The sequence below is a fragment of the Brachionichthys hirsutus genome, chromosome 2, assembly GCF_040956055.1.
Source record: "Brachionichthys hirsutus isolate HB-005 chromosome 2, CSIRO-AGI_Bhir_v1, whole genome shotgun sequence".
Lineage (NCBI taxonomy): Eukaryota > Metazoa > Chordata > Actinopteri > Lophiiformes > Brachionichthyidae > Brachionichthys > Brachionichthys hirsutus.
Window position 1 is genome coordinate 8,480,571 of NC_090898.1, and position 25,283 is coordinate 8,505,853.

At 45.3% G+C, this 25,283-nt stretch overlaps 2 protein-coding genes across 2 annotated transcripts in view; both read left to right on the top strand.

Moving 5' to 3' along the window:
* The first annotated feature begins 2,282 nt into the window (after positions 1-2,282).
* Positions 2,283-6,797, top strand: dhh (desert hedgehog signaling molecule). The gene is made up of 3 exons (XM_068746066.1): positions 2,283-2,591; positions 5,437-5,698; positions 5,813-6,797. Exons 1-3 carry the CDS (start codon positions 2,283-2,285, stop codon positions 6,607-6,609), a joined length of 1,368 nt encoding a protein of 455 aa, XP_068602167.1. The 3' UTR covers positions 6,610-6,797.
* Positions 6,798-9,735: 2,938 nt separating this feature from the next.
* The window catches only part of kmt2d (lysine (K)-specific methyltransferase 2D), a 29,001-nt gene continuing 13,453 nt past the window's right edge, over positions 9,736-25,283 (top strand). Inside the window, exons 1-35 of the mRNA XM_068754297.1 lie at positions 9,736-9,747; positions 12,026-12,108; positions 12,370-12,478; positions 12,602-12,804; positions 12,934-13,043; positions 13,159-13,321; positions 13,461-13,632; positions 13,776-13,890; positions 14,072-14,250; positions 14,348-14,643; positions 14,763-14,852; positions 14,995-15,758; positions 15,894-16,007; positions 16,127-16,240; positions 16,354-16,458; positions 16,549-16,730; positions 16,950-17,114; positions 17,269-17,378; positions 17,475-17,516; positions 17,614-17,802; positions 17,894-18,055; positions 18,147-18,269; positions 18,617-18,738; positions 18,833-18,968; positions 19,049-19,132; positions 19,221-19,295; positions 19,420-19,578; positions 19,695-19,764; positions 19,887-20,125; positions 20,217-20,290; positions 20,687-20,737; positions 20,847-22,442; positions 22,521-22,688; positions 22,877-22,998; positions 23,489-25,254. Of these exons, the coding sequence (XP_068610398.1) occupies positions 12,060-12,108; positions 12,370-12,478; positions 12,602-12,804; positions 12,934-13,043; positions 13,159-13,321; positions 13,461-13,632; positions 13,776-13,890; positions 14,072-14,250; positions 14,348-14,643; positions 14,763-14,852; positions 14,995-15,758; positions 15,894-16,007; positions 16,127-16,240; positions 16,354-16,458; positions 16,549-16,730; positions 16,950-17,114; positions 17,269-17,378; positions 17,475-17,516; positions 17,614-17,802; positions 17,894-18,055; positions 18,147-18,269; positions 18,617-18,738; positions 18,833-18,968; positions 19,049-19,132; positions 19,221-19,295; positions 19,420-19,578; positions 19,695-19,764; positions 19,887-20,125; positions 20,217-20,290; positions 20,687-20,737; positions 20,847-22,442; positions 22,521-22,688; positions 22,877-22,998; positions 23,489-25,254 (8,218 nt within the window). The 5' untranslated portion in view covers positions 9,736-9,747; positions 12,026-12,059. The remainder of the gene's footprint in view (positions 9,748-12,025; positions 12,109-12,369; positions 12,479-12,601; positions 12,805-12,933; positions 13,044-13,158; positions 13,322-13,460; positions 13,633-13,775; positions 13,891-14,071; positions 14,251-14,347; positions 14,644-14,762; positions 14,853-14,994; positions 15,759-15,893; positions 16,008-16,126; positions 16,241-16,353; positions 16,459-16,548; positions 16,731-16,949; positions 17,115-17,268; positions 17,379-17,474; positions 17,517-17,613; positions 17,803-17,893; positions 18,056-18,146; positions 18,270-18,616; positions 18,739-18,832; positions 18,969-19,048; positions 19,133-19,220; positions 19,296-19,419; positions 19,579-19,694; positions 19,765-19,886; positions 20,126-20,216; positions 20,291-20,686; positions 20,738-20,846; positions 22,443-22,520; positions 22,689-22,876; positions 22,999-23,488; positions 25,255-25,283) is intronic.

Consider the following 25,283-nt stretch of genomic DNA (forward strand, 5'->3'; position numbering starts at 1 on the left):
GAGTCCATTTGGAAAGATCAAAGAATGGTAGATGAGTCCAAGCAGGAAAGATCTCATTTTTTGGTGCTGTGGCTTTGCAGGAAACCCAACCATTCACCCAGTAATGTACTCCCATCCTGAAGTGGGGGAGGCAAGAGGATGGGGGCACCAAAATAAAAAAAACGTACTAATAATAATGACCTTATTTCCATCTCCATCCCGCTAGATGTTTGCTTCCTTCCTTTCCCTTTGATGTCGGATGTAAATCGCTACTCGTGTGAGACTTTGAAGAGAAACACTGGCGCGGGTCGTCGTAGATATGAAAGTGTTTGTTGCTTTTTTTTGATTGAGTCATTCCTTTGCATTTGTCATGAAGGCTGATATCTCTCATCTGTGTCGCTCGGGCCAGACGTATGAGCCTTTGTCCATGTTTATCATAAGAGCAGGAAGATGCGGCTGCGCCTTGCCACCCCTCCCCACAACATCCTGGGATCTTCGAGAAACTTCCCAAACAAGGATGCCTTTCCATGGTCAGTGTGGAGCTCAGTGACAAATTTCTCATGACTGTGCAAAAGGAAATGATGGAGTTTGTGCTCTGTTCAAGGCACAGCATTAAAAATTGACATTTTCCACTTTGATGTTAAGAGACTGAGAGCATTAGTAGTGTCCTCTTTTAACAAAAAAAAGAAAGACATAACTATGTACAGGAACATCCTAAAGTTACTGAGCAGCTCTGTTATGAGTGGAATTGAAGCAACAAGACATGATACATATAATCCCTGTGGGGTTATTAAGGGATTCTGATTCTGATGATACATTGGAGTCCTCAAGAGTTCCAGGAAGCTACTGATAGGATGGTGACACGCTTTTGGCCTTTAACTCTCCATTTATTTAAGCTTCCGCATGTGATTACAGATGTCAAAACCCCTAAGACACAATGATTCCTCTCTTTTCTGCTCCCACTATGGCATTATCTGTCCCAGCTATTGTTCTGAAGTGGATTAAAAATAATGTGGCCAGAGGGTGTTCCCAGCAGAGAGGTCTGGGGTGCACTGGGTCAGGGGGGGGGAGGTCAGGCTGGCTCCCTGAACACAGGAAGCTAGCCCTCCCAATCACAGAGACAGGTGTCAAGGCTGGACTCTTGTGTTTCTCCTCAGAACCTCACCTTCAACTCTAATAATAGGAACGTGTCGGTTCACCCACAGTGGGATGAGCCAGATGGAGGCGCTGGTTTCAGCTGCTCGGCTCTCTCTGTGCGTTGATGCGCACATTTGTTTTTAGTCAAGTCTATATAAATGTTCACCACGTGCCTGATAAAATATTTAAATTGTTAAAAGAGCATTGAAGGACGAGTGTTTGTAATTGATTTAACTTTAATGAGTGTGATAAGTTGCACTGAGCGTCATGATTTTATTTAGGCAATATTTAAGGTGGTGGAAGTGGGGGGGGTTTGTGGGTGTGGGGGGCCTTATGTTAACATAAGTTGTCTAATCACATGTTCCCTGTAAGGTTGAATTGGAGGCGTGCGCTGTTGCGCAGGGAGCGCGCAGAGGAAGGGAGGGCAATCGTGTCCGGACGCTAATAAGACCCGATGGCTCGTGTGAGGTGGCCAGGAGCTCCGCAACGCGACGCAAGAACGTGGACGAAGGGGAAAAGGAAAAAAAAAAAGACATTCTCCAGTGTGACGTTTCTGGATGAGCAAAGAGACGGCGAGAGCGCGCCGGGACCGTCCGCAGGAATTGCAGGGAGTTAGTGGGGCTTTTTTTTGTGTATGTATGCGCGCGCGTGCGTGCGTGCGTGTACGTGTGTGTGTCGTCAGAGTAAGTGCGTGGAAAGACAGCGGTAAGTCAGTAGCAACCCACGAAAAACACCTGCGTCAAGGGGTACCTGCGGCGGTCGTGGGGAGATGCCTCTCGCTCCAAGTGAGGAGCGCAGCCTGCTGATTGGTGATGAAGTCATTTATTATGGCAATTTATTTGTAAAACGCTTCTGCCAAACTTCAGAGCCCAACAACAAGTAGATCATAGGTTTTTGGAGAGATCCGGAAAAATACTACAAACCAAGAATCAGAATATTTTATTTTTTTTAACCACTGGTGTTTTTTTTTTAAAGGATACTTGCAGTAATAAAAAAAACAAATTCCCACATGTCCTAACATTTTGGACGGGTTTCTCATCAACATCGCCTCTAATACCACATGATTTGGAATGGGTCACGATTTGACCCGATCACACACCTGGACCTGGGGGGTATTACTGTAGCCACTGTGAGCATTTGACCACTGGGAGCCCCGACCCTCCCCAATGAAGCAGTCCTGGTGGGCCCGCCTGGCACGGCTCGGCCTTCTTGTTGTGTGGACCTGCGTGTGGCTGGTCCAGGGATGCGGCCCAGGCCCGGGGTACGGCGTCCGTCCCAGGCACAGGAAGCTCACAGCCATGCACTACAAGCAGTTTTTCCCCAACTTCTCCGAAAACAACCTCGGTGCCAGCGGAAGAGCAGAGGGCAAGATCACGCGCAACTCTGAGCGCTTCAATGAACTCGTGTGCAACTACAACCCGGACATCGTCTTCAAGGATGAGGAGAACACCAACGCAGACCGCTTCATGACGAAGGTGAGACGAGAGTGTTTGGGGTTTTGTTGGTTATGCACTGGATCACTTGTTTCCTGTTGACTGGTAATCACAATGAAATGTTTCACTAAACAATGCCTCCACTGGTGTCTCTTGGACTCTCCCCCCCTCCCCCCCCCTGCCCGGTTGGATGATTGATTAACTGCATTGAGCTGGGGGAGCAGACTGCAAGTTCATCAAGTTCATAACTCATATCCTGCAAGCCGACGTTTCACCTTCCAATCCGTCTCGTAACCTAATTCATTGTTTGCCGGACTTTGCACTACCCGCCCTTGCCAGGTTCTTAGCACACAAAGGTTCCGCGCTAGAGTGTGTACATTTTAACCAAACTCGCCCTCCCTTTTCTCAAGATAAGACGATCAGGATGTAATTCAACTCTGCCCTTTAAGAGACTACTTTCCATTTCATGAACACTTCCTTTTAATCTTTAACTAAAAGCCTTTGCTATTGGAAATAAAACCATTCCCGCGATAGGCCCTCGTGCGCTTTGCCAGGGGAAACGTCCAGGCATGGCACTTAAACTCCAATTCCTTCATGGTTATTGAGGATATGCATCCGAATTCAGATCTTACACCTAGAAAAGAGCATTGTTGGCCAGGAGGATGTTGAACTCCAGGCAGGGAGATGGACATCACGCGTCACCCAACATTTTGAATGTCATACTGCTGAATATGACCACAAGCTTTCCTTGACATTCAGATACTGCCCTGTTTTGGCTTTCTGTCATCATATAGGAGGGGTACAAACCAGGCTGTCGTTTTTTTTTCAGGATATGAATCTGTATTTTCGTGCTTTCCCAGAGTGAGTTGTATTTGATGGAAATGTGTGCCTGTATGTGTGTGTGTGCCCTGCTGATGCCCAGTATGAGTGTGTGTGTGTGTGTGTGTGAGCATGTGCCCCTTTTGCCCAGATGTGAAAGACAGTCTTTGTGTGCCATTTGGAGACTCGGGAGGGGGTCGCCTATACAAAATTCCCGCCTGCTGAAGTAATGGCACCGTAGGAAAAGCGACTATTGTAGTTCTGACAATATAACGCCTCTCTTCAATGGCATTGTGAGAAAAATGTACCCAGTTTGTTTTCAGTTCGTCTTGCTTTCTCACTCTTGCTGTCACATTCCCAAGTCCATGCCCGTACATTCTTGCCCTCTGCCCTCTCTCTTTAGCACCAACCGTGGCCCTCTCCTCTCCTACACTACTTCCATCTCACTCAACTTTTTCTTTCCCGCTCATACCCACCTTATTTTCCCCCTCGCTTTCCCAAACCTCTTTTCATTCAATTGCAAAATAGCGTTTGTTTTCCCCAGCCATTTATAGGCCTCGCTATCTCTCACATCAGAAGTCACAAGAGGACACATGTTCAGGACAAGGAGTGTATCACCTCAGTTGCTGACGTCGGCATATTTCAGCTTGATATTTTGTGACAATGCTCGCCCAGTCTGTAACATCACAGCCTGTGGGGGTGTAAAAGTCACCGTCCAACATTTCTGATCAAATGTCTTTGAGGTGAGAAACAATCGGGAAAACCAGAGAATGGCCTTGATTATTCTGTCTTCCTATCAAACAGTCTAAGGAATGTGCCAAACTGGTTACAGTAGCTTTGTACCGTGATGTTTGAGCAAAGTTAAGGTGGCCTTTTGCAGCATAGAGGCGGAATGGCCAGAGGAAAATGCTTAAATACTCTAAGTACTCTTGTTTGAGTTGCTGTGAAATCAGTTTGTTCACCAATGTGTTTGGAGTCTGCAACCCTTTCACTATATGCACAATGCTTTCTGCACTTGTCAATGATTACAGTGTCACTCGAGTCAGGCTTGACGGAACACGGCAGCCGGAGAGGCTAAAGATAGAATTATTGTCTTACGAATAAAGTAACAATCCTTATTGTACGCTTTCACAATCGCAATTTTCAAGCAATGAAATACGGTTACAAATGAGAAATTCCCAGAATATTAGAAAAAAAAAACCTACCGCACAACTCTCCCCTCCTCAAAAACAGATTACAATTAAAGTAGAAGCCTTCAAGATTACACATTGGAATAATGTTTCTGTTTTACAAGCAACACCCCCCCCCCCTTTAAATGTCGATGAGTTATGAACAAAGGACTTTCAACGGAAACAAGAACGCAAGGGCTTTTTTGAAATGCTCCTCTTGGACATGTGTTTGACTGTACTTGTACTGTAATACATACTACTGTTTGACTGTACTTGTACTGCTCTAGCATTCTATCTAATAAATATATTCATCATCATCATTACCTTATATTAGATGCATAAAGACGCTCTCAGTGACTCCAGTTTACTATTGATCAAGATTCTATCTTTTCAAACATTGATTCTATTTTATTTAGGTTCTGTGATATATTAGATTGTACAGTATATACTATACTAGCTGTAGAGTATATACTGTCGAGGTATGCTACCTTGATGGATTTCCACTGAAAAAAAGGTTAAGATAAGTCACTATTGATTGGCGTCTTTATACCAACTTATTGGAAGCAGGTCTGATTTTGAAGTGACTATATTTGCGAGTATTAGTCTGAAAGTTATACATTGTCTTATATTGATTATTTAAACACATTTAAATAAGAATGTTTGCTCAGGATCCCACAAATTGAGTTGAATATCATTATGAGAAATATTCACTTGGTGGAATATTTTACAGGTAAAATCAGACACTGTCTCTTCGAGAGAAAATGTTTGTTTTTTTTTATTACTAATTGGCAAATGTGCTTTGCTACTGTGTTTGTGATAATAAATTGAGTGATTTTAAGTTGTATTAGTTAGCACTGTTCCTAAGTGATTGCTTTCCCTCTGTCTCATTCTCTTTCTAGAGATGTAAGGACTGTTTGAACAGACTGGCTATCGCAGTGATGAATCAATGGCCAGGGGTGCACTTACGTGTGACGGAGGCCTGGGATGAGGATGGTCACCATCCTGCTGGCTCTCTGCACTACGAAGGCCGGGCCGTGGATATAACCACTGGTGACAGAGAAACGGACAAGTATGGCCTTTTAGCCCAGCTGGCAGTGGAAGCTGGCTTCGACTGGGTCCACTACGAGTCCAAATATCACATCCACTGCTCGGTAAAAGCGGGTAAGTGTAAGGAGGGAGCTTTCTTTTAAGGACAGTCCGCTGTGGAATCACTGCAGTAGATGGCGTGTCATTATGTCCAAAGCTTATCATCGGATTCTGCTGATCTTTCTGCAGATCACTCTGTTGCAGTGGAAAAAGGTGGCTGTTTCCCCGGCTGGGCCCGGGTGACTGTCGCTGGAGGAGCGCAGAAGAGCTTGTCGACACTAGCTCCTGGGGAAAGAGTTATGGCCCTGTCTGGGACAGGCCAAGTTGTATTTAGCAGAGTTATCTCGTTTCTCCATCGGGACCAAGAAAGTCGGTCTACTTTTTTGTCTCTGGAGACAGAGGATGGCCACAGATTGGCTGTCACGCCGCATCACTTGGTCTTTTTAGCGCCCCGGTGCAGGCTCAACGGCAGTGAGCACCAGGCTCAGTTTGCGAGCAGAGCCAAAATGGGAGACTGTGTTTTCATCCATACCACAGAAGGTCAAGTCCTTCCATCTCGAATCATCTCAGTTTCAGTAGAGGAGAGTGTGGGGGTGTATGCACCCTTGACCGAAGCTGGAACTGTGTTTGTGGATGGAGTGCTAGCATCCAGCTACGCCCTCGTGAGGGACCACAAACTTGCTCACTGGGCATTTGGACCTTTGCGACTCCTGTCTTCATTCAACCAGGTACTTTGGGGGTTGACAAAAGAACGGCCGTCCAAAGAAAGTGAGCCATTGTTCTGGAGCACGTCGGCCCCAGAGGATAAAGGATGTGGATATATGAAAAAGGGCCTTCTGAACAAACGAGACAATGTCGCTGAACCTATGAGGAGGGAAATGAAAATGTACTCGCTGCAAAGACAGACGTCAGCTGTGCACTGGTATGCTAGATTACTGTACAGATTTGGATCTGTCTTTTTAGACGCCAACTCATTTCACCCTTAAAGTAAAACTGTAGCCTTCATACATATCGCACTTGACATTGTTACAATTGTGATGCATGGCACGACACTAACATGTCCTGCTCTCCAATAAATTAAAAAAACCGGAACACTGGCTTGCTTTTTCTTTTCACCATTGTTTTCATTGTAATTTGATGTGATAAAAATTATGAGTGAGTCTGATGGGATAAATCTACTGAGCAGTTTAATGTAAAAAAACAAAGTTGATGCTAAAATGACTGTCATATTCTGAAAATTATGCTCTTTATATTCTTTGTATTCTAATAATTGGGAATATTTTTCCACTATTCCTTATTTTTGTACTGTCTTAGTTTTATAATGATTAAATATTATAATTCCACTGCATGTATGTCTTCACTCTTTGTCTTAAAATATAAAAATATTTAAGTGCTGCTTTTGCCTTTGCTTTGAGGTTATTGTCACCTGTTAAACTGATATGATTTTTGCCTGTATAGCAAAACAGAACAGCTTCGTGCTGAAATACCTGAGATGTATGCAAGGGATCATTTCCAGAGTCGTAGTTGTGTATAATGTGTACAGGCTGAGAAGTTAATGAAAAGCCAAGATGTACTTAATATTCCTCACACTGTGCCACCACTTAACCGTGTCACTCACAGACTTTATCACTTGGATAATTCGAGGGAGTTGTCCGGCTTCTTAGGATCAAAGGACCCATTTTACAGTAAGTACTGATCAATTTAGCTCACGAGTAATTTATCTTTTACATGTTTTACACACTTTAGCGTTTGAATAAAATGTTGCTGTATCCTATGTCAGAACTATAATCTTATAAGAGGAATTCAGTGGTAACAGGTAAGATTAAAAAAAAAAGATATTTTTAATTTATAATCAAATATTTTTAAAATGTTCTATAAGTGTAAGGCAATAATCAGTGCAAGGTTATACACCCCCTTGTGGAGTAAATGTCCTTGTATACTTATACTGTAACCACACCAGAGAATAAATTGTTATTTTGCAAACCTTGATTTGTCTTGTAATACTTGTTTATCGGTAATCAGATGTATGCAGTGAAAGTAAAAATACAATTTTGTAACTATAATAAAAATTGAATCATTTTTTGTTTTATTACAATTTTATAGCACTGACAATACAGTAGATAGAGTTATGATGCAACTGGTGCGAAATAAAAACAAAAATCGTTAAAAGTAAACTTGTACATTATTTTATGCATTGGTCTTTACAGGATGTCACTGTAAAAAAAAAAAACACACACACTCAGCTCAAACTATTGTCTTCTGGGTTTTGTCCTGCTGTCAGCATCTATAAAGCTATTTCTAGGGGATTATCCTTGAGATACAAGAGGCAGATGGGAAAGCACCCACTCTGTCGACTGGCCAATAGGAAAGGCCTGGTTTCTTAATACCACCCTCTATTTACACCTGTCGGCCAATCAGTCATTGCCCCCTCCAAAAAAAATCTAATCCAATCTGGCTAAAGATGAATGGAGAGTTAAGTAAATCCTGTAAGGGGCGAGGAATAACCTATTTTCAAAGCGGAACACTCCGCATGCAGGCAATGAGAAAAAAATACATATCAATGTCATCAGATGGACCAAATACTGAAAGACATCAAAAAGCAGAGTACTTTACAAAAACATGGTTCACATACCTCATGTCAACTCTTTGTTTTGTGTAATAAAACATTTGGAGTACTACATTGATTCTGTTTTATTTCCAAGACATTTACTATTTCTGATGGCGATAAACATGCAAAGAAATAAAAGCATTAATCACACCTATGTGCAACAGTTCAGTGTTTAGTTCCACAGCAAGACAGAAATGACACACTACTTTTTATTATTATTTGCAATTTTGCATAATATCTGACAGTGAAGCGATGTCAAAGTGTAGTTCAACTCAAAACTGACAATTAAAGGTTTTTATTCTTATTTTTAGGTAGAACAGCTTTATTGATCGTATCACGCCTGGGTCATCCATCTGATTTTGATGTTCTTGGCAGATTAAAACAAAATACTTTATTGCGCTGATTTTCAATGAACCTCAGAGGAGAGACAGTGACCGTGCATTTCAGATAATGGCAGATTATAAGATTATCCGAATTGATCGGATACTCTGTTCACAATGTGCACAAACACAAGCGGAGAAGGCACTGAACTATTTCAGTGGTGCTTAATACTCATTACGTTAATTGTAAAGAGAATTAGAAATAGGCTCGACCTCAATTAGATGGCCATCGATTTTAAAACAGCGCATCCATCAACATGCGTCAATACAAAGACGCTCTGATCACAACATAAAGAAAAATGGCTGCCCTGGTTCCCATCAGCTAACGCTACCTCAAGCGGTCCGCGTTCTCCTGATTAAAATCGTGTGATCGCTCGTAATGATCGACTCAGGATGATTTGTTAATTGTTGTGCTCAACCCGGTTTACATGCCCATGCAAATAAAGCATTATTTTGTTTATTATTTAGCATAAATTAGCTTTTGACGTAGTTATCAGCTGGCTAACACGGTTAGCCGCTTGATGAACAACCGTGTGCAAGCGTAAAGACAGTGCCGATGCACAGTTGAGCTGCAAATACGGGCAGCTGTTTGAGCTGCAGCCGGTAAAACTTAAAAAAAATAAATAAATATGGGCGGTTGTTATAAATTGTAACTTTCGGATGCGTCATTTCGTCCAAACTTGCCTTAACCGCATCGAGAGCTAGATTCCGGAACAGAGTAGAGGCTTGCAACTATTGCGACTTTTAGTCTTCCAGATAAATAAATCATTGATCACTCGCCAATATCTGCAGTTCTTTCTTTTACTGTTTGCATGTCGGTGTGGGCTCTTAGAGTCTGCTGAAGGCTTGTCACGGTGCTTAAATAGACTCCCTGATACCACCGCTCGCCACAAAGCTAAACTTCGCTGTTAGCTTAGCTAGCTAACCTTAGCATGAGCCAGCCTAGCCTAAGAGCTTGTTAGCATCACCGCACAAGCCTTGCCTTCCGCCGACGTGCACTTCCCCCACTCTCCCTCCAGCCGGCTAGCTGCGGCGTTAGTCCGGTACATAAAATGAAGCGACCATCAGCATTTTGGGAAGCTGTGTGGCTTTTTGGATTTTGCTAATGTATGAGGAGAAGATATCGTTTTTGTGAGGTGAGCCGATTTTCTTTGTTGCTTTAAAAAACAACAACAACTTCTTGCAATAGGCATACCTAAAGACACAGCAAAGCCTGACCTTAGACCGGTTAATGATAGCTCTGCTATCGGTAACATTTAGCTGTTAGCTTCGGCCAGATGGGGGGCGTCTACTTGCTGGAGAACAAGCCGCGCAACCTGGTTGCCAACTTTAGATTGAAATAGGCTCTATGTTGGCAGCGTCTAAGGTGTGATTCACAGTATAGCTAGTTGGCAATTGTAGAATTGCAAGCGCCTGTGAATAAGATTGGGAAAACCTCTCGCAGATATTCCTCCGCTGGACACTTTGATGCTACGCCACCATTGGCATTTAGTAGCTTTTCCGTATCAGTCTGTCGTCACTGACTTGTAAGAGGCTATTTGCTGGACGGAACCAACCCTTTGAAGTCGGTGTTTACATTGAGGAATAGTGCTCAGCGCCGCGTTTATCTAACCGTAAAATAGATTTCCACTTGATCGTTGCAACAAGCACTATCGATGTTGAATAAAATCAAAAAAATATGAGCAAACGCATTCACTGTGAGGGTTTATTTATTACGTTCACACTTTTCACGATAACTCGGCTAGCCATAATCTGAATGCGTTAACTTAAAACCACCATGTCATCACTTTTGTTCTGAACATTCCGATCTTAATTTTAGAGACAAAGCAAATCGAATCGGCATTTTATATTTGTTTAAATATATCAAGTATGGTATGATTTGGATTTGACGCCGGTTTGCTTTCGGTGCGGGACTTCGCTGTCAGTGTTCGGAGGAAGATGTGACCTCAACGTTACGTTGATAAATGTGTTTGTCAACTCCTCAATCACCTTCTGCCATTAGCAAGCCTTTTGATGCGACTCGATCAACAGCGTTTTGATGCAATCCCGCATACTTGCGGTGTAACTTTTGATCAATGGTGCGGGTATTTTGAATGTAATTCTTTGCAGTATTGGTTGTGGCGTTGTAGTACTCAGCCGTCAGGCAGTCGGAACGCTTCATGATAGTTTTGACAGATACTCATAACGTTATGTCGTGGTATCTGTTACATGTTTTATTATAAGTATAGCGATGAATTATCAACATGAAAAGAGCTCTTTCAAATGCCTCAGTGAGAGCGAACAATGCCCATTTACAAATATACGAGTGTGGGAGATGCTGTTAGACTGGGGCATGCCTCCGGTAGGGTGCTGATGTATTTTGTTTTTGGAAGTGATGACACCGAATCGAGGCTCCTGCACACATCGGATCTCAAAGTCACTGTCTTGTGTTTTGAGCCCACATACAGTATTTCTGTTTCCTGTTTTCTAGCGATCAAAATGGTAAATATTGGCGAGGCAAATCTAGTGTCATATAAAAACTAAGCTGATTTGTTCTTGTTAAATTATTGTCTTTCGATTGGCTTTTAGCATTTAAAAAACTACGACTTGCTGTTGTTCTTCATGTCTTAGAAGAATGGCGAAGCGGTCCGTCCAAGCGTTGTTTGATTTATTTACATTATTAGTGTTGGCGTGGATCCCAGAGCGGAACTGATGCGAGCGGCAGCGGTTCTGCACGAAAAGCCTTCCCGCTGCAACAGGAAGTTCGATACACGGAAGTTGTGTTTTCTTTGTGTACCCCGATTTATGGTTGTTTTTTTTAGGAAACATCGTTTTTGTTTTATCGTTTTGTTGATTTTCGGGCAGCTGGATCATCGATTCTGACTATGTATTGCTCGGTAATTATAAACTTTAGTTGTTAAAAGCATTTTCCGGGTGTCCGTCTCCTGCAACACTCGCGCTGTTTGCATGAGTTTGCGAGAAGGTCGATCACGTTAGTGCGTTGTTGGATTAAAGAAGCCATTTAAAGCAAGAACGTAAAAGTTATAATTTAATGTTTGCTATGTTGGCTTTGAATGTGATAAATGCATTTGGATGGGTCAGAGACGAGTGTGGAGTTTACAGTAAAGGTGGATTTTACAGATTTTTTTAATGATAACAAACATATGTTTGCTCATGAGCAAAATGTGGGGACCATTATAACGCAAAGTTGGTATGTTTGAGATGAAACTTGAAATATCATGGCTTCAGTGATTTTCTTTTTTGTTAGAATAATTATATATATTGATATATCTGTTTTTCATGTAGTAATAATAATGGAGATAATGTTAAAAGCAAAGCCTGTTTTCAAATGCAAGGCCCAGCATTTTCATGCTGAATATATATTACTATTATTACTATAAAAATTCTGTTTCTGATTATATTCTTGAATTGCAGATCTCTGTCAAGGAGGTCAAAATCAGTACAGGGGATGGACGAGCAGAAATCAAACTGCGAAGAGAATGACTCTGAACCAACAGGTAATGCATTCTCATTAGAAAAATCCCCATGTCTCAACATTAAAAATAATTATACCAGGATGTACTAATGCTTTAAATCAGATAACACACGTTTAAGAGAATAGATTCATAGCAAAAATATATTCAGAATAATAATAAAAAACTACTTTGTTAATGGGCTTTTGTTTTTTGACATAGTAATTAAATTGATGTAGAATTAGTTTCACATATTTATCCCTAGAATATGTAAAATTACTGCTCTTTTCATTCTTCCTTCTGTAGCTGATGACAATGCCCCGTCAAAGCAGCGTGACTCCCACAAGGAGTCCAAAGCCCTTCCTGCTGCAGAGGATGTGGCTGGTACTACTGCAGCCTCTTCCAGCACACCTGTGTATGTCTTCCCGTTTCGGTCAGAAATGATATTATGCTCACTGTAGTGGTCTTAATCCCAAGAAGCTGCTCACACCGAAAACTGAATGTCCATATTTGATCGAGCTTGTTTCGTACTCTACAGACAGAACGAGCGTGCTTGTGGGCTTTGTAACTGTGTGGAGCGGAGTCTGCATGGCCAGAGGGAGCTGAGGCACTTAAGGCCAACTTGCGAGCAGCAGACCCTCGAGCCATCAGCTTCCCCACTGCCTCAGCCTGGGAATGATGACTTGTCTTCCATTGGATTTTCTGACTCTCCCTGTCTGGCGGCACTCTTTGACGACTCAGGTTAAACTAAAAGACTATCCTATTAGATATCATTAGTGTGTAATAAATGCATTTCTTTCACCTCCTAGAAATACGGTAGACAAATGTGAAATTGGATGTTTGGCTTGAAATCTGTTTTATTATTTATAGGGGGTTGTTGGGTTCATTACTGGTGTGCAGTTTGGTCAGAGGGAGTGAAGCGATTGGAGAATGAGGAGCTGGAGGACGTGGATAAGGCCGTTATCTCAGGGACACAGCGGGTAAGTGTGATGTTCCTAAAGTTAGATTAAGTGCTGTTGAGTGGAAATAAAGAGATCAACACATTTAAAAAAAAAAAAAAACGAAATCTTACTTGTTACCATTGATTTGTTTCAGCTTTGCGAATACTGCAAAAGGCTGGGTGCAACCATTCGATGCCATGCTGAGGGCTGTTCACGGTTTTACCACTTCCCCTGCTCTGCAGCAAGTGGATCCTTCCAGTCCATGAAGCAGTTGTTCCTCCTCTGTCCAGAGCACATAGACAAGGCAGAGGAGTTGGGTAAGCACACCATCAGGAAGGAAAATGGTGTCTTTCCCCTTCATGTTGCCCTTAGAAGAACTAAAGTAACAATGCTCCTGCGTTTATTTTTTATTTTATTTCCGGTTGACAGTTATTGTGTTTTGGATCTTCTTCATAGCAGGCGAAGAGGCTTGGTGTGCAGTGTGCGACTCAGCGGGGGAGCTCACAGACTTGCTATTCTGTACGGGTTGTGGCCAACATTATCATGCAGCTTGCCTGGAGATTGGTGCCACGCCTATCCAGCGGGCAGGATGGCAGTGCCCAGAGTGTAAAGTGTGCCAGACATGCAGGTAGGTCCAAACTTCTGCGTTAAACTGTACCTGTGTGTTAAGATGCCCTGCCAATAATATAGAAAAAAAAGATTTGCATAGAATATAAACACAATTTGCCCATTGTAATTTCCTGATTTAAATATTTATTCTTACTTTCTAAGACAACCTGGAGAAGACTCCAAAATGTTGGTATGTGATGCCTGTGATAAGGGCTACCATACCTTCTGTCTCCAGCCTGCCATGGATTCTCTTCCCTCCGACCCATGGAAGTGCAGAGTAAGGTTCATTTCTCTCTTTATAATTGATGCCCTTACTTTACTAACATATTGTGAAAGCGAGGTTAAATGTTTTAGTGTATCAAGACATTTTAAAAAGCCCCCCCCCCAAATGTTTTTTCATGTTCTTCGGTGACCATAATTTTAAAAACATTTATCCCCTGCCATCTACACTCTATCAGAGGTGCCGTGTGTGTGCGGAGTGTGGTGTCCGTGGACTGGTTACGCCAGGCTCAGCCCAGTGGTTTGACAACTACACTGTGTGTGAGGCCTGCCAGCGCCATCGCAGCTCTACGTGTAGTGTTTGCAACAAGGCTGCCAACCCATCGGTCACTCTGCAGTGCTGCAGCTTGTGCCAAAGGCGAGTTTCTCGGGCTTAAGCACAATAGCGTTGATCGGAAGTAGCTGTCGTAATTCGTATTGTACTAATGTTCTTAATGATCTCTGTATTGCCTTAGATGGGTTCACAGCGAGTGCGCTCTACCTGGGGAGCTTCTGGAAGCTAAGTGCATTTGCCTGCTTTGTAAGGAGCAGCAGCCTGTCACTCAACCTTACCCAGCACGTATGCAAACCAGAGAGGTGTCTGAGGAGACTGAACGGCATACGGATTTGGTGGAGATGACAATCCAGACTGATGCAGACATTGTGACAGATGAGTGCACAGAGCTATCAGCGGTGACACCGGGACAGAGATGCACAAAAGAAACGGGTCAGGTTGATGCCACGTCTGACAAAGAAACGCCCGTGCACTCGGGTAAGTCTTATTTGGGCAGGCTGAAAAAAAACTACCAGTCATGAGCTTTGAGTAGAAAAAGAATGTAACTTGTTTTTATCCAGTATGAGCCGATCTAACTTAATTGCTTCTGTTTATAGGGGAGGAGTCTGCTGCTGTTGAGACAACAGACATTAGGCAGAGGATAATATACACTTCAGAGGTGCCTGCTGCTCCACTTGAGTCTACGGGTAAACACAGAAGACCTTGTGTACATACATATTTGAGACTGAACACAAATATGTGCTTTATTTGTAATATCTAATAATAATGAAGGTAATGATTTGTAAATGTTAAAACTAACAATCATGCATTCCTTACTGTCAAATTCAGACGGCGCAACAACAGAACAAGGGCCCTGTTGTCTGCCTGCTCGTGATGAGAAGGCTGCCAGCCAGGTGAACCGAGCCACCCCCTCCCAGGACCACGTGGCAGACACACAGCCGAACAACCCAAAACTAGAACCACCAATGTCACAACAGGGTCCTGAAAATAATGACGTGGAGAGAGACGAGAAGAAGGAGATCGCGTCTTTGCTGGAACAAGAAGCGTCAGTGGCGTTAAGCAGCGGCTCGTGTGGTGTGCCAATCACCAAACCATTCAGTACAATTCCACCACAGTTATCTCCCTGTGTTGACAAAACGAACCACAGCGAACAGAAAAGCCCAAGCCGGCACCGCCGTTCTCCCATTCCTCGTTCTTTATCACACGAGGTCCCCTCTGCTGAGGACATGGAGGCGGGGTTATTACTGCACTCCGAGGACGATGAGGAGGAAGAGGATGACGAGCCGTTGAAAGAAGAGGAGCACATTGTCGACATAAAGCAGGAATTGCAGGAGCAGGAAATTAAACCGGAATTGCTCCTGGATGAGATGTCCAACATGAGCCATGGTGACGAGAGCAGCTGTGGCTCTCTGGGCTCTCCAGGTGAATCCGATCCTCACCTCTCTATGGAACTGGACCTGGTAGCTGCTGGTCGCTCCCACGTGGACATCCTGCTCACGGAGACGGACGACTCGCTTCCCTTCGAGCCTCTCGGTAGTGACAGAGAGAAGGTGAAACGCAGAGGATCCCCAGGCCGCTCACGGATCAAGCAGGTGAGGTCACCATGTACAAGTCTGTCCGAAGGAGAGATAGAAATGTACCTGTGAGTGTTGAGATGATTTTAATATGCCATTGCTGCATTCTCATAATATGAGATTACATTGTAATGTTTTTTTGTCCGATTGTAGGGGCGAAGCAATAGTTTTCCTGGGAAGCGTAGACCTCGAGGGGGAGGGGGAGGAAGAGGGCGAGGTGGGAGGTCACGCCTAAAAGCCATGGCCTCCTGCATTGATGCCTTCTTGGTAAGCTTTCGTATTCTCTGACTTTTCTAATGTGTAATTGGAAAATAAAATAATAATTGTCACTTTATTCCACCATCTATCCTTTAATTACACGTTTTGATGAATTCTCTTTTCCACAGCTTAGCATGACCGCAGACACTGGAATCACTAAGGAGGAAGAAGACGAGGAAGATGACACTATGCAGAACACAGTCGTTCTTTTCTCAAACACTGATAAATTTGTCCTGCTCCAGGTACAGCTATTGTATTTACCTTGAACTATTTGCTCTTTGAAGAAACCTAGTCACCCTATTCAAATGCAATGCAAACATTCTTTTACTGTCTCACCTTCTCTCATCTGTTTTAGGATATGTGCGTAGTGTGCGGCAGTTTTGGAAAGGGTGCAGAAGGGCAGCTGTTGGCTTGCGCTCAGTGCGCCCAGTGTTACCATCCTTACTGTGTGAACAGCAAAGTGAGCGCATCATTTTCCATTGATTTTCTCTTTTTCCAGTGACGGCATTGTGTTAATCCAGATGGAATAAACCTTTTATATCGTCCGCAGATCACCAAGACGATGCTCCGTAAGGGTTGGCGCTGTTTGGAGTGCATTGTGTGTGAGGTGTGTGGAAAGGCCTCGGACCCGTCCCGTCTGCTGCTGTGCGACGACTGTGACGTCAGCTATCACACTTACTGTTTGGACCCGCCCTTGCACAACGTTCCGAAAGGGGGCTGGAAATGCAAATGGTAATGAAAATGAAACGCGTAGCGCGATGCTCGGTTCAGCCTCGTAGCTTCGAATGGGGTCATATGTAAATGAGCACCTGTAAATTTGCATGTTTATGGAAAAACACTGTCAGAGGCCCGTCTCCAGGTTTCTTGGTCACGTAGCAATAGGAAAATAGTTAATATTGCTCAAATAGTCCTCTGTATCTTATCCTAATGTTGCACTTTACGTTTGTGCAGGTGTGTGTGCTGTGTGCAGTGTGGCTGCAGCTCACCGGGTTTCCACTGCGAGTGGCAAAACAACTACACCCACTGCGGCCCCTGTGCCAGTCTGGTCACTTGTCCAGTGTGCAAAGAGAACTTCATGGAGGAGGAGCTGTTGCTGCAGTGTCAGTACTGCGATCGGTGGGTGCTGCTCATTAGAACTACATGACAAGTGGGGAATGGATTATTTACATATTTTTGTGTCATCAATAATTTTGTAATATCTTTGATTTGCAATGCAATTGGCTTAATAAAAAAGAAAAAGGTACGCATATCAATATATTTCCATGTCCAGATGGGTTCATGCTGTCTGTGAGAGTCTATACACCGAGGATGAGGTGGAACAGGCTTCTGATGAAGGCTTCGCGTGCACCTCCTGCACTCCATATGTTCCGAAACCTGTGGGTAAGTCCATGGAGCTTACCGAAGACGTAGAGTTCAGAGATTCACTTGCCGTTTTCTTCTTTGTACTAATATTGGTGTTGTTTTCTACATCTGTAGTTGAGTCGGCCATTATGGCTTCAATAAAGATCAAAGAGCCTGGTTAGTGGAATTTGCTTGATACTGATTGTTACTCTGTGTGATCCTCTTCCGTTTGTGTTACAGTAAGCTAAACGGATTTTAACATCTCACTTAACAGAACCCCAGTTCTACCGCTTGGAGGGTGTGTGGTTGACCGAGTCGGGCATGTCCCTGCTTCGCAGCATCTCCATGTCTCCTCTGCACAAGAGGCGGCAGCGTCGCTCTCGCCTTGGCACGATATGTTGTGAAGGAGGACACGACGGATTAGATCTGAGGGACGGCTATGTTGATGGGGAGGAAGGCAAAGGTTGATACACTTCCGGTTCATCCAGGAGCGCGTTAAGGAATTTTGAGGTCTATTTGGTTCTTTTTATTACCTGTTCTTCCTCAATCTATAGGGGAGCCCATGGATTGCGAACCCAAGATGGATAGCACAGGGAGCCCCGAGAGAGATGCCGGCACAGAGGGAATTGAAGGCATGGCTGACTGTGAAGGTCTCAAAGGTGGAGCAGAGGAGACGGAGGATTGCAAAAAAAGAAAGCGAAAACCTTACAGACCTGGTAAATTAGCTAGAATCTCTTAGATTCATTTATAACATCCACATAGATGTGTGTGATATCTACAAATATTTCGTTTCCAAAATCTTTCTAGGAATCGGAGGCTTCATGGTTCGACAAAGGAAGTGTCACACACGGCTGAAGAAAGAGTTTTTTGCCCAATTGGCTGGAGAGACTTCGTTAGACGGACATCCAATAGAAAGAACTATTTACGAAGGTCGGCCACAGCAGATTGACGACTGTCATTTCATCCCATGCATGCAGATTCCGATTAAAGAATTCTGTGGCTCTTAATTTAATGTTATGGTGGCTAAATGGGATGGCAAATAAATTGATCAGCCATTTTCCAGTTCTTCATCATGGGAAGATTTACACATTGAGCCCATCATAAAGAAGATCTCTTGTTTTCTTTTGAATTAAGGCTCTTGTTTTAATGCAGTGGGGCTGCCAACATAGAAGCGTTGGACAGGCTGCTAGTCCTTCAGTTACTAAAGGTGGCACGGCAATTATTTGTTGATATTGTAAGTATGTGAGTCTCAAGTTTGTATGTGTACAATCACGTAGGAGCCCACCCTGATACGGATAATATCATGGATCCTAAACCAGTAGAGGGGGAGGAGCAGGCTAAGAAACGTCGAGGCCGTAAGAAAAGTAAACTCGAGGACATGTTTCCATCTTACCTCCAGGTTTGTCATCTCTCTCTGCCCCCATGCTTAGACATTTTTGAGAGTATGCAATCAGGTGTATGTTAATATCTCGATTGTTTTCGATTCACTGCAGGAGGCTTTTTTTGGGAAGACTCTAATAGACTTGAGCAAGAAAGCTGCGATGATGCTACCAGGACAGAAGCCAGGCCCATGCCTTGCAAGGCCTTCATTTCCAGCATCATCGGGACACAAACCTGCTGCCGCAGAGAGTAAGAATGACGAACTTCTCAACGTCACATGAAAAGTGGTGCTAGCACATGATGTGTTACATTCATGCTTCTCTTAATAGCTCATGCCAAGGATCACGTGGTAAGAGAAAACTTTCCTCTCAAGCAAGAACGGGATGATGAAGCTCAGGGAGAAGGTGCAGCAGGTACGTGTCTGTGCAGTGATGCTATTGATATATCATTATGGTCTGAAGGTAATTGCACTTTTGTTAAAAATCCCACATTTTTTAGGAGCTCCTGCACCATCCTCATCACTCAAGGACCAGGCATCAACTGATCCTAATGACCCTAAAGCAGAAAAAAGTGAAGGTGCTGTCCTGAGAGGATGCTATTTTTAATAGAATGTAGATGTAAATAGAATGTAAAATTTTTTTTTTTACATTCAGTAAGTGAGATGAGCATCATGTCTCACATGATGTTTCCTTTATCACAGGTCTTCCACAGGGGGTGGAGAGTCAGGACTCAGAGCAGTTCTTCAGGAAGGTTCTGGGAGTGTCAGATGGTTCACCTTTGGGTGGCATGAAGCCCATCTTAGAGGGCAGTAAGGGAGAACTCAGTCATAGTGCTGCGCCACAGAGAGCTCTCCTTTCAGGTGTTTACAGCGGTATTCTTGCAAGTCATCATGTCATTACATTTTAGAAGTCCACAGCCATGTTCACAAATAAGTTTCAAATTCAGCTCTAATCAGTCATGGACAATCTCTTTCAGGGTCCCTGCCCTCTGCTGGAATGATGGATCCCTTTCCTGGGCTTTCTCAGTCGCCCTTTTTTGAAATGCGGTAGGATTCCCTTCTGCATTTTAATTTCCAAAAGACGTCGGCATGTATTTCTGATACAAAGCTAGTTTTTCCCCAATGTAAAATAGCCTTTTGCAATCTCGCCCCTCTCGTTTGATGTAAAGGGACCGAGGAGGACTGTTCAGTCCAGATGGGGGCGAGGAGAGCCCTTGGGCAACTCCTTCAACTCCAGCAACCCCCTCCTCCCCGCCAACTCCCACTGAGGCGGAGGGCGACGGGCTCTCCTACAACCAGCGCAGCCTCCAACGCTGGGAGAAGGATGAGGAACTGGGAGAACTGTCAACCATTTCCCCGGTTCTCTATGCCAACACAAACTTTCCTACTCTCAAAAAGGACTATCCAGGTCAGTGGGAAAAGCAACACCAACATACACATCGGTTGTTTGTTTTTATTTTTAGATATTAAGCAGATGCTTATCGTCCTTTTGGTCACAGACTGGGCTAATCGTTGTAAGCAAATCATGAAAATCTGGAGGAAGGTGTCAGCGACTGACAAGGTTCCATATCTGGTAGGTTAACTTTCACTTTTTAGGAAATAATTGATCTATATTTATTTACTCGTTTCCCCCCACAGTTGTATATTTTGTAACAGTGGTGCCATGTTTTCCTTCTTTGGCTCTGTATTTGAATATATTCTCCTTACTACCGAATGGTCGCCTCACTTCCATGCAGAGAGCTGTTATTCAGTTATTTGACTGCCTGGTGTTTATTAATTATGAAAACCTCACTGAGAAACTTGGGCTTGTCCTGTTTCAGTGAAATTATTGGTCGTCATTTTCATATTACGAATGACAGCTGGTCAGAACCAGTTATCTATATCTAAAAAACAATTACTCTTAAACTTGTCTGTTTTTAGTTTGAAGTTCTTTATTATGCATGGCTTGATATTTCACTTCTTTTTATAGCAAAAGGCCAAAGATAACCGAGCAGCTCAGAGGATCAACAAGGCACAGAGGGTATGCTAAAGCATGAGCGTTCTTTTTGTAAGGGTTAATGAACGGCTTTCATCATGTGTGCTTCGGATTGTTAGTGTCCCCCATTCATTTATTTTTTTCTCTCCCACAGCAGGCAGAGAGTCAGGTGTGCAGGCCAGTCAAGACCGAACCAGGTCTTGTGAAGGGAGAACGGCCAAATCTACACCTCCAGATCCCTCCACCGTCGGGCTCCACGTCAGTCTCTTCCCAGCCTAGCTCTGCAGGAAGCCCATTTCCCTTCCCTCCAGATTCAGGATCATCGTCGGTCTTCTTCTCAGATGGACCTGTAAAGACCCCGGGGTCAGCCGACATCCGCACTGATCCTTTGGCCAAGTTTCCTCCTCAGTCACCCCAGTCTTACTCGCATCCAACCACGCCCTTCTCCCACGCCGGGGCCAGCCACATACATGTCTCTTCCTCAGGTTATTCTGCTTCCGGCCCACAGGGTCCTCCTCAGGGACGGCCAGCCAGTCTTGGCCCCTTTGACATGCAACCAGGAACTCCTGGAACCCCCAGACGGGCACAGCAGGTTGACCCATACTTCAGATCACAGCTGCAGCAACAACAGAGTCACCTACCGCATTCGCAGCAAGGCTCTCAGGAGTCCCTGGGACCTCCAGAAAGTCCTCACTCGAGAAGTGTTGGACACGGGGAGTCGCCCATCTTCTCACCACCCCACAATACCCATTATGGAGACCCTTTCAGAAACCAGCAAGGGATGGGGCGTTCAGAATACGGTTCTCCATCACCCTCGGCGGTGGCTTCCTCACCTGTAAGCGCAGGGCAGTACAGGACTGATAGGAGTGCACCGTCTCCACGCTCTTCCACGGTTGGAAGACCTGACTTTTCCGCTGGCTCCCCTGCTGGGATGCTGGAGTCTGGAGACGGTCTATTCAAGGCACCTATGACGCCAAGGATGCACCAAGGGGAGGGTGGCGCACTCCATCCCGGAGCGTCCCCGAGCCACCCGTCTGAAAGCTACAGGCATTCTCCCTCCCACCCTTTCCCTGACCCTCAGCCACAGCTAACTCCGAGACCACAGTCTGGGGACAATTGCTCTCATGGATCCCAGAGACATCCTGTAGGTCAACAGGAGCTTTGCCCTCGAGTGTCCTCCAGTCCACAGTCCCAGGGCAGCTCTCAGTCACCCCACACTCCCGGTGGCCTGTCCAACGATGCTTACTCTGTTCTTTCTCCTGCTGCTCCTCGTTTCCAATCCCCAGATCCTTGTTCCCAGCCGCCCTCAAGACCACAGTCTCGAGACCCCTTTGCCGCTATTCACAAACCCCCTCGCCCCACCTCCGTTACGGCAGAGGGAACTGCGAGTTACAAAGGGTCACCGCAACCCAACCAGCCACCTCCTCCCCATCCCACCAACAGCTCAGCGGTGGATCCGCTCTCTGGTAACTTGTCAGCACCCCCCAATTTTAGCCGCAGCCCCAGCGCAGGAGGCTTCCAACTAACCCAACAGCAGGGTCAGCCACAACCTCAGCAGACCATCGTGTCTGACGGTTTCTGCTCCAGAGTTCCGCCTCGTTCTGGATCTCAAGAGCAACCGGCTATCCGTCCTCCAGATCCGACTCCACAAGCGGCTTTGCCAGGCTCTCAAGAAATGCCTGACATGTCAGCAGTGCAGGATCCGGCATTAGTTGGCCTTAGTCCGGCTGAGCTGGAGAAGCACCGACAGGTATTTCAGTATTTGCCAATCACAATTACTCTATGCTGCTCTTAGGGGCATTGTTTTATTAATTTCTTTTTAATTTAGCGCCAGAGGCTGAGGGAATTCGTAATCAGGCAACAGATGCAGAGAAATTCCATTAGGCAGGAGAAGGAGGCTGCAGCTGCTGGCGGTGCACCCCCCGGCTGGTCTGCAGGAGAGATGGGGGCCTTTCAACATGACAAGGCCCACAGAGCACCACCGCCATACCCACAGGTACACGGCGACCTCCATATATCTGTGTTAAATATGAGGTCTGGATGTGTTCAAGTAGCAACTAGGAGAATGAATGAAGACACCCCCCACCCTGGAAGAGGTGCAAAGCCTTAAATGTATTTAAAAGTATTTATCTTACGGAAAATAAAGCATTCATGTTTCTGTTTTTCCCTCTTTGCTTACTTTAGGATCGTGTTGCTGGAACTCAGACGTCTGTGACGGGGAAGGTGGCTGCAGGAGACTTGGAGACCAAGCTCGTTCGCCCGCCGCTTACAGGAACTCCCGCTGTCATGGATCCTAGTGCACTAAGGTAAGCTCCTCATTACAGCATATTCATGTTCGCTATTAAATAATAACTCATTTTAACTCATTGAGTGCCAGCCATTTTCAGCTCGGCTATGTACCCCAGTTTGCACGCCTTTACCCCCCTATTTTCCAATCCTCACAGAATATTCTTTACTGTGACTAATGCACACACACACAACCTAGCAAATGAAAGTCTGATTGCCTTGGTGGTGTCGGCCCCTTCCTTGTTTTCTGCTCCAACAAGAGTATAAACATCTAAACTCTCAGAACTGAAGAAGCCACTTGGATGAGAGGCGAAACATCTTCGATCAAATTTGATCAAGTCCAGTTCATTCTTCTTTTTTTTGCTCTTCATGAAAGAGCCCAAAACCAAAACTGGTCCCCAAAATATTCAGCTCCACTAATTACTCACGTCCATTACATCTTTAAACTGTAGAACTGTAAACATTTTAAAAATGGAAGTCTTTCTTCTCTCTTGTTGCTCTGTCCTTCAGGCCACCAGGGCCGTCCAGACCTCAGGGCATGTTTCCACGTCCGCCATTCCCTCCCCAGTGGCAAGGTCAGGCACAGGGATCAAGGAGGTTCCCTCAGCCTGCCATGGAAGCTATGGGATTGAGGCACAATGTTAACCCTGCGGTCAACATCCAGGTTCCGGAAGGCATGGGTAACCCCAACGCCATGACGCCAGTGCATGGAGGAGAGACCATGCAGCCAATGGGGCAAGGACCCCCACCGCAGTTCATCGAGTTGAGACACAACTCGCAGAGACTACCTCTACGCCCCCAGTTTATGCCACGCGGACCCCAGGCTAGACCGCGTCTTTTTGTCCCTCAGCAAGAGATGGCGGCGCCCTGCAATGTTCAGCAGCACCCCATAGCTCAAGCTGGCGGTATTCAACCAGACGCCTCACAGCTGGGCTTACAGCAGGGTGGACTGCCAGTCGTCATCCCTCAGCAGCCTACAGGGCCTTTGCAACAGCAGCCCCACGTTCGACCCGAGGCAACCAGTTCCGCTCCAAACCTTTCTCGGGCTGAGCAGCATCAGGTTTCACAACGGGCCCAGCCTGCAGCAGTAGAAAGTAGCGAGGAACTGCCAGAGCCTGACCTCGAGGCTCTTGGGGATGCCCCAGGCGACGGAGGTGTGGATGAGGATGATTTGGCTCTCGACTTGGATCCTGACAAAGGAGACGATGACTTGGGCAACCTCGACAACCTTGAAACGAATGATCCGCATCTAGATGACTTGCTTAACAGCGACGAGTTTGACCTGCTGGCGTACACTGACCCCGAGCTGGACCAAGGAGACCCGAAGGATGTCTTCTCGGACCAGCTGCGGTTGGTTGAGGCAGAAAGTGAAGCGCCTTCGTCTTCGTCTGGATCTGTGCTTGTTAAAGTAGAAGAGAACCTCAAGGTGGAACCAGGGTACAAGTCCGTTGCAATAGCCCCTGCCACATCTGGGGGGTCTTCTACCAAACTACCGCCACCCCCTGCAAAAACTGCAGCTACGTTCAAGATCAAAACGGAGGAGACTTCTCAGCTGCAGTGTGGACAGTCTGCGGTCAAGGATGAAATAGGAGAAGCCGTGTCGATGCTCCTTGGGGGTACCACACCTTCAACAAAGTCGATACAGCCAGAAAACAAGTCTGCTTCACTCAGTTCTGTTCGGCTGGGGGGGCATCAATACCCCCTGCCAGGCCAAACCAATCCACTGGCCTTTCCTCCAGCCGGCCCAGATGCAAACATTGTTCACGTTTCACTGGAGCTGCCCGACGTAGGTGGGCAGCACTCCCCTGCTGTCGATTTGGCCAAGGTAGAGAGCTCTTTAGACGGCGAGCTGCCTCTTCTAATCCAAGATCTGCTGGAACACGAGAAGAAGGAACAACAGAAGCAGCAGCAGTTGCAGCTCGGTTCCCTCCACCAAGGAGGCGGGGTGCCTCATTTCCCTGGTCTCCCAAGTCAGCCGGCAAACGCACAAGCACCTGGGCAGATGATGCTTCCACACCACCATCGTCCTCCAACTCAAGGAATGATGGCTCAGCCGGGGGTTGTGCCTCGGGCTCCACACATACTGCAGCAGCAGCAGCAGCAGCAGCAAAGACTTATGGGACCTGGAATGCCGCCTCCTCCTCACATGAACATGGCCCAGCAGCAAGCCATGATGAGAATGGGACAACCTGGAATCCACACAAACCTCAGTCAGCAACAGTCGCAGCCCGGGGTCAAGCAGTCACCGCTGGCCAATAACTTCTTCCCAGATAAAGGTAACTGTTGTGGGCTTTCCAATGTCGTC